We start from the raw sequence: 14,661 nt of genomic DNA, 5'->3' as shown, positions 1-14,661 counted from the left end.
AAATATTATCATGTTTTTAGGGCATGAATCTGAATTGAACAACCTGATAATGCTCACTCTGGTTATTGTTTCCGTTTTTAAAAGCGCTATATGTTGAGCCACCTCAACTAGATTTGCCATGTGACATTTTTAGCAGCAATCATTGGTCGATTTTCTAACGTTGCCATTCGGGGAGTTGTAATGAGGCTATTTTTTGGTGCCGTGTAAGAGAAATATATGTATAGATTTTAGTTATTTTATAATAAAACTATCTTTTGCAATTATGTGTGATAATATATTTTAAATAATCAAGTTTATCACAATGTTAAAATTTTCAATGATTTACGTTTGCATGTTGTTTTGGAGTTATTGTTCTTAAAATATATTTTTGAAATCTCAATCAAAAATGAATTAAACAATATGCTCATTAGAGGTCACAAATTAATATTTAAGAGATGTAAAAAATAAAAATAAAAGTGGTATAGAAATCTAACAAACCACATAAAGAAATTGTTGGGGTTGTTTCGAATTCCATTTGCCAATCAGCAAGCCTGCTTGATGAAACCAAGCAAATTTAAGGCAGAGTTTGCGTTTCTTGTTTTTCAGTGATGGCATCAATGGCCAAAAATACGACTTAGCCACACACACACATCACAACCCTTTTACAGGGCAAGCCCAATCATACATCTATTCATTCATCCACTGATCATAATTTTGACCTGAACCAGAGAACGACCCATCTCCAATTCAGCATCCCCAAAGGTATGATTTGTTATAGGAACATGGAGAACTTTATGACCGGGCTGATTGAATGTGCACCGTCACCATTTACAACACGGTGAATCTTCGGCCGGCTTGATTGAACTCACGACCTCTTGGACATGAGCCCAACGCCTCGCCAACCTTGTAACGAAGTCATGGCTGGAACCATGAAGCCTGTTTGATTGCTGGGGAAAACAAATGAGGTGATGGTTATGGGATATCTTGTACATGCACAGGTTGTAAACTGTAGGCTCATTAGAGGTATCAAATTTATATTTAGAAGAAGAAAAAATAAAATTTGGCATCTAAATCTAAACAATCCTTTCTGTGGTAGGAGGGACGGAGAAGGGGGCGATTACAACACACACTGTTTGCGTGATCTGTGATCACCACCCTTAATATATAGATAAGATCTGAGTAAAAAAAAGTAGGAAAAATTTATATAGTAGACATTGCGAATTAATGTGTATGTGTGGAAAACACAAAACGAAAATGCTATCTAAATCTGACGTATAACTGTTTAGAAAGGTGACCAAGAGCAACAAAACCTGTTTGAGTGCGGAAAAAGGCAGGAGTTGAAAGTCAATTTTCAAAATGCCTTTGACCTTTAGCCAACAATCTAACAGTTTTTTTTTTTTTTTTTTTTTTTTTTTTTTTTTTTTTTTTTNTTTTTTTTTTTTTTTTTTTTTTTTTTTTTTTTTTTTTTTTTTTTTTTAACCTTACTTTAATATTAAGTTTGACTTCATTTTGACTAGGATTCTAAATATATATATGTGGGTAGTCATTGTGAAAAAACTTATAATATATATAGATTTATGTTTAAAAAAAAATCTGTAAAGTTGTGTTTTTATTTCATCCCAGTATTTAAAAAGTACTTTCACAATACTTACCTACGCTGGGGAAACGAAACGTCTTGCATTTGTAAACATATGCATCACTATTTTAATATTGTTTCCCATAATATTTATCTATCAGAACAATCTGGAAATTTGCTTAAAATGTTCGCCTTATTGTTTCATATTAATTCAAATATTATCTAAACATATTTTTGAATATTTTTTGTTGGACATCCTTTATTATAAACAGCCTATAGAAAGAGCCTCTATTGTATTAATGTAAACAGCGGGGGTGCCCGTACCCACACAGACTAATTCAAATAATTCCCAATACAATGAAAATGCGTATTATTATTATTTTTTCATTGTAAATACACTTTATGTCTGAACACAAAGCAAATCTCTCAATTATTCAGTTATTTAATTGTTAAAAATATTTTGTAAAACATTTTCAGAAGAAAAAAAGACAATCGACATTTGGGAAAACGAATTGTTTAGAATGGCATATTTTTTCCCCTGTTATGATCTACAATTAGTTTAGTGTTACATGATATGTAGGTTGTTTAGGAAGTGGGAGTATTCGTCATTTTCAATTAACTTTTTGTAGGAATATTGATTTAAACTGGAAAGAAAAAGGAGTTCGCATTTTAATTCCACTGCGGTTTTTTGAAGGCTCCGTCGTAATATGAAATGATGCATTTTTGCGAATAATAAGTTTCCAACTGTTACACATGACTGCTAGGTCAAGTTTGGTCTATCTAAAGTCAGCGCTGTTTACGAATTTTTTTTTTTTAAATGGCGCAAAACGTCAATATGGAGAAAAACCACAGTTCTGAGAAAATGCAAGGCGTTTGTGGTTTAATTTTTTAATATTGAAAAACTTACTCCAATGCTTCATTAGCTGGGCTCATAAAAATTTACAAGAACTGAGAATGAGACAGTGATTTTGATAATTTTCATCTAGGTGGAAAAATGTCGCCAAATTGGAAGTTTTTAAAAAAAGTTTAATAATTTTTAAATTATTTGTCCGTTCTAAGACCCAGATAATTCTTCACGGCAAGATTATATATATAGTTTAAAATTATAGCATTGCATCAAGTGTAAAGCACTTGAACTATGGATTTTTTTCTTATTTTCCTTTGCGATAAAGCTTCGAAAAGCAGTGTTAACTGTCTTTGTAAGAACTCAAAAAAATATTTTCAGTATCGGAATTATGCTAGGATGAGTGAACAGGCTTGATATTCTAGGAAGGTTTGATATTGTGTTTAAGTTTACGCGTAAAATTTTACCATTCATAAGAGTTTTCTGTAATTTATAAACTCTTAACAGGTCGTGGACCTAAAACAAACTTAACAACACAACATTTAATGTCACAGCATAAAAAGAGTAAGGTTTGCCATGATTTTAGTGTTATCCCTTATTTGGCTATATTTGTGTAAAATAGCGCCGTTTGTTATTTTTTGGACAGTATCCATAGTAAGATTGCGTAGTCTTCCGAATTCACATTGTTGTTTGTTTCGTTGGAAGTTAGGTTGAAGGAAAGCGTTCTATTTAAAGCACTACAAGTATAATAATATTGGATGGTGCGCTTTTTTAAGCTTAGGCGTAAAAAATCAATTTAAAATAGTAACCCGGAAGTCTTGCGATGGATTTTAACCCCAAGTGTCATCTGTGCTTAGCTTTGCACGATCAACCATCCATGAGCAAAATGCAACAGAATGCCACTTGATAGGATTTTTAGTATAATCAGTGATAAAAAAATAAAAACTACTTTTCTTATTATAGTTAATTACAACTGTAACTATTTTCTTACAAATGTAGTTAACTACAACTATTTCCGAAATATCATTATTTCACTACCTTTTAGGAGGTGAACTTTGCTGGAGAACTTAATTTACACCCATGTTCAAAATGGTTTTGAATGATAAAAAAAATTGGCTGATTTAAACATGAAGAATTATTACGAAATATTTGATCATTTTTACATGAGCCAGTTTGTTATTTTAAACCAGTTTTTACGAAATTTTTTTTTTAGCCTTCAACTTTTTATGGTCCCGCAGGATCGTTAAGACACGGCTCCCAGCAGATCACCGAAGTCAAGCATCACTGGCTGCGGTCAGTGTGCGGGTGGGTGACCACTTGGGTCAGCCTGCGTAGGGACCGGGGGTGTGCGGTATGGGTCCTCGTTAAACTGTGCTACCGTAAAGTGCTCGACTTCGCGTGCACGTCGTCGGGCTACCGAAGCGGGGTGCCATCCCCTCTGCAAAGAATCAAAATTGTGATGGCATGTCTTCGGATCATCCTCCAGGGATGTTTGCCAGACCGTCGCCAATAGCCCATTGTGCAGTTTTAGTGCGACGTATATTAACTACAACAACAACAATCAACTTTTTATGACTTTCTCGACAGCGAATATTTAATTTAAGAAATGATACGAAGTTTTCAAGTATGTTATGTGCTATTTTTGTAAGTGTTTAATTTTTTTTCTTATTAGAAATAAAGTACTTCAAAAATTACTATGAAAATAAGTTTCCTTCCATTAAAATAACATTAATGTTTCATTAACGTGTACATTCACATATGAAGGTGTCGCAAACTTTATGAACAAAAACTTGTTTGCTCTGAAACAGTAGCATGATTCTCATTAACGCTCGGCTGCATGAGTTATTCTCTTTGCGTGCATCGAAGATTTGCACCAATCAGTTTCGAAAAATTAGTTGTGTTTGAACCTTGTTTCTTTACTAAACTAACGTTAAAATTAGGTGCCAGGCTCCGCCAAAAATTACTGTTTTTCGCAGCACACTACTCGCTACTCAACATTTTTTTAAACACTAGAACACTACTCTACTAACTACGTAAAAAATAGGGACTACAATAGTTTTGCTACTTGTTGCGCGTTTCATTTTCTCCACTAATTGCAACTATTGATCACAGTATAAACCGAGACACATTAATAAATATTTTTACATAATTTTAGTACAGAATCGTATTTAAAATATATATAAAAAAAGATTCCATGTAAGTGGTATAGCTAAATGGTTTAAGTAAACAAATTTTTCCCTATAAGGAGAAATTTTCGATAACGTTCGTACATTCCACAACGTTTTTCTACAATATCAAACAATATCTTTTTGCGATCGTTATAATAAGGGTTCATTTTTATTTTATACAATATTACGGTACGGTTCGAAGCTGTGTTTTTAACGATATTGTTTTTGAGATATATGCTACTAGGGTAGTACTGCTGCCTTTTCGTACTTTTTCTGCATTTATTGAAAATTCAAAGGCAATGTGTATTGTAATATTTCTACTGCAGATCAAAATTTTTCTGTGTTTGAGAGCTACTTGGAAGGAAAAAAGGAACACATTTTTCTACAACTTAGTGAGGTTTTACACAATTGGTCGTCGCCTTTTTGTTTATTTTTAGGCATTTCGAAACATTTCATGGCATTTTCGAAAGTTCAAGAGTAGATTTTTCAGATGTTATAATTTAAAATCTGAAATAACAAATGTGATAGGTTAAAACAGCTTCTAGAATCATTCGTGCTATTTTTTTAACCTTTATTTTTCTTTTTTTGAATTTTAAAACGATATCCTAATACTAAAAAAAATGATAATAATATATTTGCTCAATAGTGGTACTGTAATGTATTTTAATGCAATGTTTATTCGTAAAAAGTAAGGAATTGTAGCATTTAGAAACAGTTTTTAAACCTTTTTTTAAAATGAAATTTTGTAGAAAGTTTTAGTAAAAGATGATAACAATTTGACAAAGAGGCACATTTATTAGGAAAATAATTTAAAAAAAATAACAAATTACCTTCTGGTGTGTGTGGTCTACAAATTCCACCAAAAAAGGGAAGACCTGCGCAACAATGGCTATCATCACATTCCGCTTGTTCGAGGCATCGCCCAGCCGAAGCTACCTAAAACGAATAAAGTAAAACAACGTTAATAAACACAAATAAAACTCAAAAATGGCGTAGTATACATTCCCCTCTATAAACAAGAAAGTTCCTTTGTGTCTAAACAACAAATGACTGTAGAAAAGTAACGAGACAAACAGGTGCTAGGAGGTTTAACTACTTGGGACTGACGAACGATATAATAATATAAGGGAGATAAGAAACTAGTGGGAAAGGATGGGATACTAGAAAGATCATTAACTAAATTGCTAGAATTTTTCAAAATGCGGAATGAGTCTCAGAAATCAAGTTCGGTGGATGAAGAGTAGTGTTGAATGTTTTTAGCAGAGGAAAACTCAAACCTGTGATTTGAAGTCAAACTCGGTTGAGTGATGGAAGATCGTTTAATATCCCTATGTTAAACATATCTTTTATGTTCTTTAAATCGAAATTTACGTGTAATTTGACCAATATTTTTTTAAAACTTCATTTATTTATTTATTATTTTTTTATGGCGGGCACTTGGGGTTTGTCCCATTGGCCATAGGAATGCCAGAACTGCTACTCTCTTCTCGTTATCCGGTTGGTACCTGTGGCGAAGCCACGGCGGTGGAGCAGCGTCGCTCACGTCACACAACCACAAACCCGTTTATAGGGCGGGTCACATTCACACAAAAGAGATAGGACACAGAACGAGAAAGAAACATTCATTCCCTGAGCAGGATTTGAACCCGCAGCCAATTTCTCCGCAGTCTGGCACGCTAACCACTCGGCCACCTGGTCGGCAATTCGACCAATATATGCAAGACCCTACAAACGAAAAATTTGATAAATATCCCCAGCTATTAATATCACCAATAGTGTCTGTAAGGTTGCGAAAATTTAGTCTGTTTGCTTGGTGGGAACGACTTTAAATTCAATTTTATTCAAAATCTTTTCAATGCGAGGACTGATTTTAAGGTGATGCTAAGTTGAACGATATTATCGCAAACCTCAATCTTGATTACATGACACTGTGGTTCAACTTGAACGGTTCAATTTAAATCCTTATTAATTTCAGCAAATTTGCACCATTCGGTAGTTGAAAGTACCGATATCGTAGTTGAACGTTGGAACGATTTTTTAAAAAGTTTAAATTCAATAAAATAATAATTTTCGTTTTAAAATGGTGTCTATTATTTAACTTCTACCAATTCAGCTCCTTTCAAAATCGATGAATAGAGCCGTTTAGTGCTGGGCGAAATGGGTATAAATCATTAAGTGTTTTTTTTTATTATCCCGATTGTTTAAAGCTTTATTTATTTTACTTGAGGCCGCATCTGTACTTTTCAGAGTATCAATTGACTGTATTTCGATGCACTCTCAGAAATCAGTTTCTCACTTTTGACGTTTCTGCAATCTTTCGTATTTCGTTCAATCATTTCATCACAAAATCGCGTGATTTGTGATGAAACGCGATCTTTCAAATACATGACGAAAATGGTTTCTCAACTCGAAACCTCATTGCAGTGCATTGTGGGAGATAGCTAGTGTGAATGAAGAATAGATGAGCGTAACAAGACTGACGAAATAGGCTGATCGACCTGGTTAGGGAGTTGGCCTCATACTAGAGAGATCCAGGGTTCGAATCAGGCTTCTGTCTGTCATATCATTGTTGGGATGACAATAATTCACCTATAGTTTGTCTAAAGTAAGAACTCCCCAAGCTATTCCTCTGGACCCGTGTCGGTGACTATGGTAACGAGGTATGACTATTTCAAGTAGGACTGTGGAGTCACTGTTTAGGACAAGTTTTGGCTCGAGGATGCGAAAGAAACGTAATCTTTACGTATTAAGTTGTCATTTTACTTTGGATTTAAACTAATGATTATTTGAATTCATCATGATTACTTATGATTTAATTCAATCATGAATAAATTCATGAGGATTATTAATTGCATTTATGACTTATAGGAAATAATTTGATCAATAAATAAGAATAATCAATAATGTTATATAATAATAATAATTATTAATTAATTAAAATTAATATTTTTTTGTAATTATTACTTTTATTATTTTTTTATTAAGTAATTTTATTTTATTTATTTTTAGAGATGATGAAATGCAGGATTCGTTACTATTTTTTGAATAGTATATGAATAAATAAAAAGTTGAAAGAAACATATATAGTGAAATGCGTGCTGAAACGCAGCGAAAACTTACTGAAATATTGTTTTTAATGTTTGTTAAACTATATTTAATTATGTTTTAAATATGAGTAAAAAAAGATTGTGGAACCTTTGCAATTAATTTTCTTACATGTAAAATAAAATAAACATTGAAAACCTATAAAACTTTTCAACTTTTTGTTACAAAAAATCTATTTATAATTAAAGACTTTGTATTACAAAGTATTACTTTTTCCGGAACATTTTAACTGTCATGTAATTTAGAGCGTAAATACAGCAATATTTTATAGTTGACTAAGTTATGAATGTCAATAAAACTGTTTATTACGTTTTATATTCCTGATTTTCCGAACAATATTCATTTAATATTTTTAACGAAATTAACTCCAATGGAAACCATTGGAGAGTGTTGATGATTTTATGAGGGTGGGAATTTTATAGGTTTATTTCCTCAACTCTCGAAACTAGAAAACGTAGGATAAATCTTTTCGGCATTTCTAAAGGATAGTAAAACTCATGAAATTGATTTCGCATAAAATTTTATAGATCATGCAGTCAGGGAATCAATGGGCACAGGAAACTGAGTAGAATATATTTGCTATTTCTGATATGCGTAAGTTAAAAATCACTTGCAAGAATTCGATAAGTTGTATTTATCTCGAATAATTTATTTATACACAATGTTTGTTAAATAACTCGCTGGTTAGATACAGGGTGTGCTGTAAAGACCACATTTAGTATATATTTTTAGAATCTTTCTTATAAATTAAGTCAAAATTTTACACATCGCGAATGAATATTAAAGCACGAAAAAAAAGCTATCGAAATCTGCTAAAACGCAATTGAATAGAGCAGTGCACGAAAGAAAAAACGGACCACCCTAGATAATTTTTGTTCTTATGATCAGATCTTCGCATTCTTCTCAATCTTAATGGTTCAAGGGGGTGACTTCATATATACTAAATAATTAGTGCGAACGATATTTTAAGTTACGAAATCAAACACAAAATCGTACTTTCTCTAATCAAACACACCTTTTTTTTTGGTGGATTCGGCATTCTGACACTCTAAATATGGTCCCAATGGTTCGGACAGGAAAGCGGTTCAAAGCTTGGACCACTTAATGTTTATTTTACTTTTTACGTATTTCGTCATATCTCGGGAACTTTTTAAGCGAATTATTTAAAACGTTTTGCACTTAATTACAAAATTTGCTTATCCAAAGAAAAACCACGTAATATATTTTATCCACGTAAAAATATTTTTTAGTAAATATTTATTATTTAATAGTAATAGTCAAAAATATTTTGAAATGTAAGGTGTACAATTTTGACATCATTTTAAAGAATGTAATTTTACATATCAAAACATAAAATTGGAGCGAAATCGGGCGAATCAGTCATCTAAAGAAATGGAATTTTAAAATACGATTTTTTTAAAATTTGATTTCTCAGAAACTATTCTATATATCGTCTGCACTAATTAATTAGAATATTCGAGGTTATCTTCTCAAACCATTAAAATTAAATCCTAGAAAGTGATGATCCGATCTTGAGATCAAAAAATATTCAAATTGATTCGTTTTTTTTTTGTGCTATATACTATTTATTAAAACATGTTTTGTTTGAATGCTAGTTGAAATTTAAAGGAGTTTTAAATCATTGTTTTTCAAACCCTTTGTCTTTTCTTCGGCAATCAAACAGAGTTTGATATTTAGTACATCTGCTTTCGTCAATAGTGGTTTGTCGCATTTTTATAGCTTTTTTTTTCTCGTTTCAATATCAATGTATGACCGATATTAATATGTGATGTCTTTTTATTATTCCTTTTCTTTAAAACCTTTGGTTGATTATCAAGATTTTATTTTTTGCTTGTTATTAGAAAACATACAAAAATAATCCCAATCTTATATGAAATTTGTTTATTTATTAGTATTTAATATTAAGACGTAATGCATAAAAAACTTCTTAAAAAAAAAACTAATTTTTACTCTAGTATTTTTTTCTTTCTATAAAATTTTCAATTTCATTTAAGTACGTGTTACTTTTAAATATTTTCCTTTCTTTTCAGCTTTGAGCTAAATGGAATTGAAAATTATTCAAAAATACAACATTACTTCTATAATTGAACATTTTCCCTAGCAAATATGATTTTTCGAAAAATATTCTCAACACATGTATTATTTGGAAATAAATTTTATAAAGAAGGTACAGCGTGGGTGCAATCTATTCCCCGAGTCCTCCATAAATAGTACATTTTATGAAACTCAAATGCAAATTTGATTTATGAGTGTTTTATTTTCAAATTAGTTTCGTACCCCGTTTGGTATGCTGAATCACTATAAATTTTTTTTAGTTTCTAATAAAAACGAATGTTTGAATTTAAATCTTGATGTATACATTATTCTTTTCACGCGTTTCTCGAAATCCGTTGATCTGAAAACATTTACTCTTTAATTTATATGCATAGTAAAGCAGTAAGTTTTTCAATTACTATTATTAATTTAAAATAATAAAATAAAATAATTAATAATAAAAGTATTAATAATATCACTCATGTTTTCAATATTTTGACTCCCTCCTCACCTTTATCAGAAAATGCCACTATACCCTTAATTCCCTGGTCACATGTCAAGCTTTATTAAAAAGCATTCCCGCAATAGATCTGGGGGTCATGAAGGTTGAGGCTCCACAATTTTTTGACAAATTTTATTTGAGCTTCAAGCCGCCTCTGGGGATCGAACAGCATTTCGTTACAACGACAGCTCAATGCCTTAAGAGGCCCAGGATAGCCCGGTCGGTAGAGCACTGGGCCCATGTTCGAGAGTTCGTGGGTTCGAAACCCACCGGCCGAAGACTCCCCGTGGTAGTAAATGGTGACTGATGCACGTTAAATCTGTCGAGTCGCAAAGTCCTCCATGTTCCCATAACAAAGCAATACCTTGGGGGTACTGGATTGGAGATCGATTGTTCTCTGATTCAAGTCAAAAATCACGATCTGTGGATGAATGAATGGATGTATGAATGGGTCCGCCCTATAAACGGGTGTGACGTATGGTGTGGAAGAAGTTGAGAAGTTCTTGGCCATAGATGGCGCCACCGGAAAATAAGAACAATCGCACCCTTCTGCCTAAACAGGCATACGAAAGCAAGCAAGCAATCTTTTACAAGGGAAGAAAATTTTCGTCCCAAATTCTTCTTCTCTTTCATTACTAATTTAAAAGAAGGGGAAAGTATGTTCAAGCAAATCTAGAATAAGTCATGAAGTTTAAATTGCTGGAAAAAAAATGCTTCGAAATATTAAAATACGAACAAATTATTAGAAGAGAATTTCTCCTTTGCGTTATCCTAAGTTATCATCTCATCATTTATTTTCCTTTTGATATTTTGAGAATTTCTTTTCAGTATTTGAAACTTCGTGGCTTTTTCTAGGTCAGTCTGAACTCATTTTTTCTACACTTCAAATTTTAAATTAGTAATAAAGGAGAGAGAATTTGCAAGGAAAATTTTCTTCCGAGGTATGGCGTCCTCTTAATCACTGAGCCCGTCAATTTTACGGAACTCTAAATAATGAACCTTTTTTTTAGCGGAACCCTGACTTTATAAATAAAGTAGTCTTTTAAAGGCAATTGTGAATAACCTATAAAAGACTACTTTATTTTTAAAATATTTAATCACAGGATTTTTTTCACTTTTAATCATTAATAATTTTATATTAGATTTTATGTCTGATATATATATATAGANCGTCCTCTTAATCACTGAGCCCGTCAATTTTACGGAACTCTAAATAATGAACCTTTTTTTAGCGGAACCCTGACTATATAAATAAAGTAGTCTTTTAAAGGCAATTGTGAATAACCTATAAAAGACTGCTTTATTTTTAAAATATTTAATCACAGGATTTTTTTCACTTTTTATCATTAATAATTAATAATTTTATATTAGATTTTATGTCTGATATATAAATATATATATATATATATATAGTTCAAATGAAGTTCAAAATGAAGAATAAAACAAAGAAAAATTATAGACAAATGAAAAAAAAGGGATGGGAAATAATAAGTAAAAAAATAACAAACAACATTTTATTAAAAAAAATGAAATGTTAATTAAAAAACCGGAAAAAAAACCGGAAAAAAAAGATATAATCTTTTCTTCAGCCCACACGATTATATCCGCAAAACAGAGTGCTTTCTGATATTGATATTTTCTTCTAGTAGAGGATAGTCTACTTTACACGTCTGTCAATAAATACTAATAATATATTGGACTTTTTGTTAGTTAAAAATTGTTGAATAAAAAATGTTACAATTGACCCCACTCTCCCCTACCATGGGTACAGGGATATGGAGAAAATTATATATATATATATATATATATATGAGTGAGTGTAGCAAACTCGAATTGCAAGGGAATAGGAAATGAGCTGCGAAAATAATTTCTGAAGGTTGGCGAAAGCAGTGAGAAGGGGCTATGAGCCAATATTTTGTAATAATTCTCACGTTTCAAAATTTGTTCAAAAATGTTAGGCATTGTTTACAATGTTGTCATCTGGTACACTGCCGTTAATGTATATAAGACTTTCATATGTGTATTACAACGATTGATTTACTAAAAGTTTCTGTTTCATCATTATTACAGAAAATAAATATGAGACATGAAAAAAAACCTTTCAATGTAAGTGCACTCTTTAACTTCTAAGTGGAAAGAGAGTAGCTAACTTATTTAGAGAATAAAGTTATGATTTGCTTCTAAGAGAGTATTTATTTACTCCAAGAAATTGCCGAGAATGTGGTGCCTCCAAATATTAACTTAGTATTCTCCTTTTAAGCTTCACCCTCTTCTAGTTAGTTGAATTAATTGTATTCAGAGCGAAGAAAAAAAAACGAAATCATATTTCTTTGTGAAAGTTTTGAATGTAATTAACAAAAATAATTATAGCTTACAAGAAATGGATGGAAAGTAAATTCAATATTCAAAATAAACCAGTTAAAAGTATAAAATTGAATATTTTAAAAATGAATAGTAAAGGAAAGCACAAACAAATAACACCAGAAAATCATCGTTATGTTGCTTTGTATTAATTTCAGATTAAGATATTTTTGAATGCATTATACAAAAATATTTATTACTTTCCGAAAAATGAAAAATTGCTTAAAGTTAGAAAAATTAGCAAATTTTATACTGAATAGAAAATATAATAAAATAGGAAAGACCAAAATAGGCTTTTACTCTGTTTATAATAAATTTTATGATAAAATTTGAAGTGAATTTCTTTTAAACATAATTAACAAAATATTTATCATATTTACAGAAAAATTCTCGGCAAGTCATTTAATGTTAAAAAATGCTAATTATAATGAATACCTACTATAAAAATACAAAAAAATTAGATAAATTGTACTACTTACAGTTAAATTATAGATAAAGGCAAAAGCAAAAGTAGCGCGTCATTCTTTTACGCAATACGTACTTTTGGTTCAAAAGATTTTCATGTAGAAAATTGTTAAAAACATTTATTATTTTCAGAGAAATGCATTGAAAGTCGTATAAAATTAGAAAAATATAATAATAAAAAACGTACTTTAAAATATAATAGACACAATAACAAAGTAAGTCAAATTCTATTATTTTAAAATAAAGGTTTGTATAATTTTTTTAATGAATGTTCATCCATTAGAACATTATATTCATTCGCATTATTGATCAGTTAGCAAAGTAAATCTTTATTCTGTTACATTATAAAAATTTTTGTTTTAAAACATTTTTCAATGTAATTCATAGAAATGATTATAATTTTTAGAAAACTACATGAAATATCGTTTTAAGTTAGAAAATATGCTAGCTCAATACCTACAATAAAATTTAATAAACGCAAGAGCAAAGTAAGCCTTCATTCTGTTACTTTATAGTAAATTTTAGAATAAAAGTATTAAATATATTTAGCAAAAATGCTTCTCATGTACAAAAAAATACACTGAAAATCATTGAATGTTGGAAAAGCTTTGCAACTTTTGATAAATAAGTGACAGGAAATATATAACAACTATGTAATTGGATTGTATTACTTATAGTTAAATTCCAGACAAACGCATGAGCAAAGTAAACTTTCATTCTGTTAAGTAATAAAAAAGTTTTGGTTTAAAATTTTTTGAATCTAATTTCTTAAAAAAATAGTCATTTTTAGAAAAATGTGGGGAAAGTTAAAGTTAGAAAAACATGATAATTAAAAATCAACTGAAAATATAATAAATGCAAGAAAATATTTAGCCATCATTTTTTTCAATAATAAATTTTGGTATAAAATCTTTTTTAATGTTGAAAAAAATTGCCGATTATGCTAAATACATGACATTAAATGTAAAATAACTAATTGAATTGTATTAGTTTAGTTAAATCCTAGAACGCATGAACAAAGTAAACTTTCATCCTGTTACGTTAAAATAATTTATAAAAATAGGAATAATTTCCATAAAAGTCTATAGAAAGTCGCTTAAAATTTGAAAAATATGCTAATTTAGAGCTTATTATAAAATATGATAGGAATAACTAATTGTATTGTATTATAGTCGAGCCATAGGAGAAAAACGCAAATGCGAAATAAATCTTTTTTTTTTTAATAATTAAATTTTGGTATTTTCTTCCTTGTAAGAATTTAACAAATGTATTCATTAACTTTTAAAAAATGCATAATAAATAATTTATTGTTTAAAAAAGCTAATTAAGTATCAGAAATAGAATATGATGCTAATTAATTAATTCAAATGTTTTACTTACTGTCAGGGCATAAGCAAAGAATGCTAGAGCAAAGAAAACCTTCATTTTGAATTTTACAATTTTTTTAAGCTTGGTTACTTATAGATAAATATGCATCATTCTTAAAAACTCTTTCACTTAAATAGTAGTTGGAATCCGGAATCTAGAATTATCTCTTAGGTGATAATCTGCTTCCTGAAAACTATTTTAGTATTGCTATTTGAGCTGTGCATCATAGGACCCTAAA

General features: G+C 30.3%; 1 protein-coding gene across 1 annotated transcript in view; it reads right to left on the bottom strand.

The window, feature by feature from the left end:
- The window catches only part of LOC107454741 (processed variable antigen), a gene marked incomplete in the record, with an annotated part of 17,570 nt that extends 2,909 nt beyond the window's left edge, over nucleotides 1-14,661 (bottom strand). The window contains 2 exon segments of the mRNA XM_071180188.1: nucleotides 5,398-5,503; nucleotides 14,436-14,661. Coding sequence (XP_071036289.1) covers nucleotides 5,398-5,503; nucleotides 14,436-14,480 — 151 coding nt within the window.

The sequence above is a fragment of the Parasteatoda tepidariorum genome, chromosome 4 (genome assembly GCF_043381705.1).
Source record: "Parasteatoda tepidariorum isolate YZ-2023 chromosome 4, CAS_Ptep_4.0, whole genome shotgun sequence".
NCBI classification, from domain to species: domain Eukaryota; kingdom Metazoa; phylum Arthropoda; class Arachnida; order Araneae; family Theridiidae; genus Parasteatoda; species Parasteatoda tepidariorum.
This window is presented reverse-complemented; position numbering and strand designations above follow the sequence as displayed.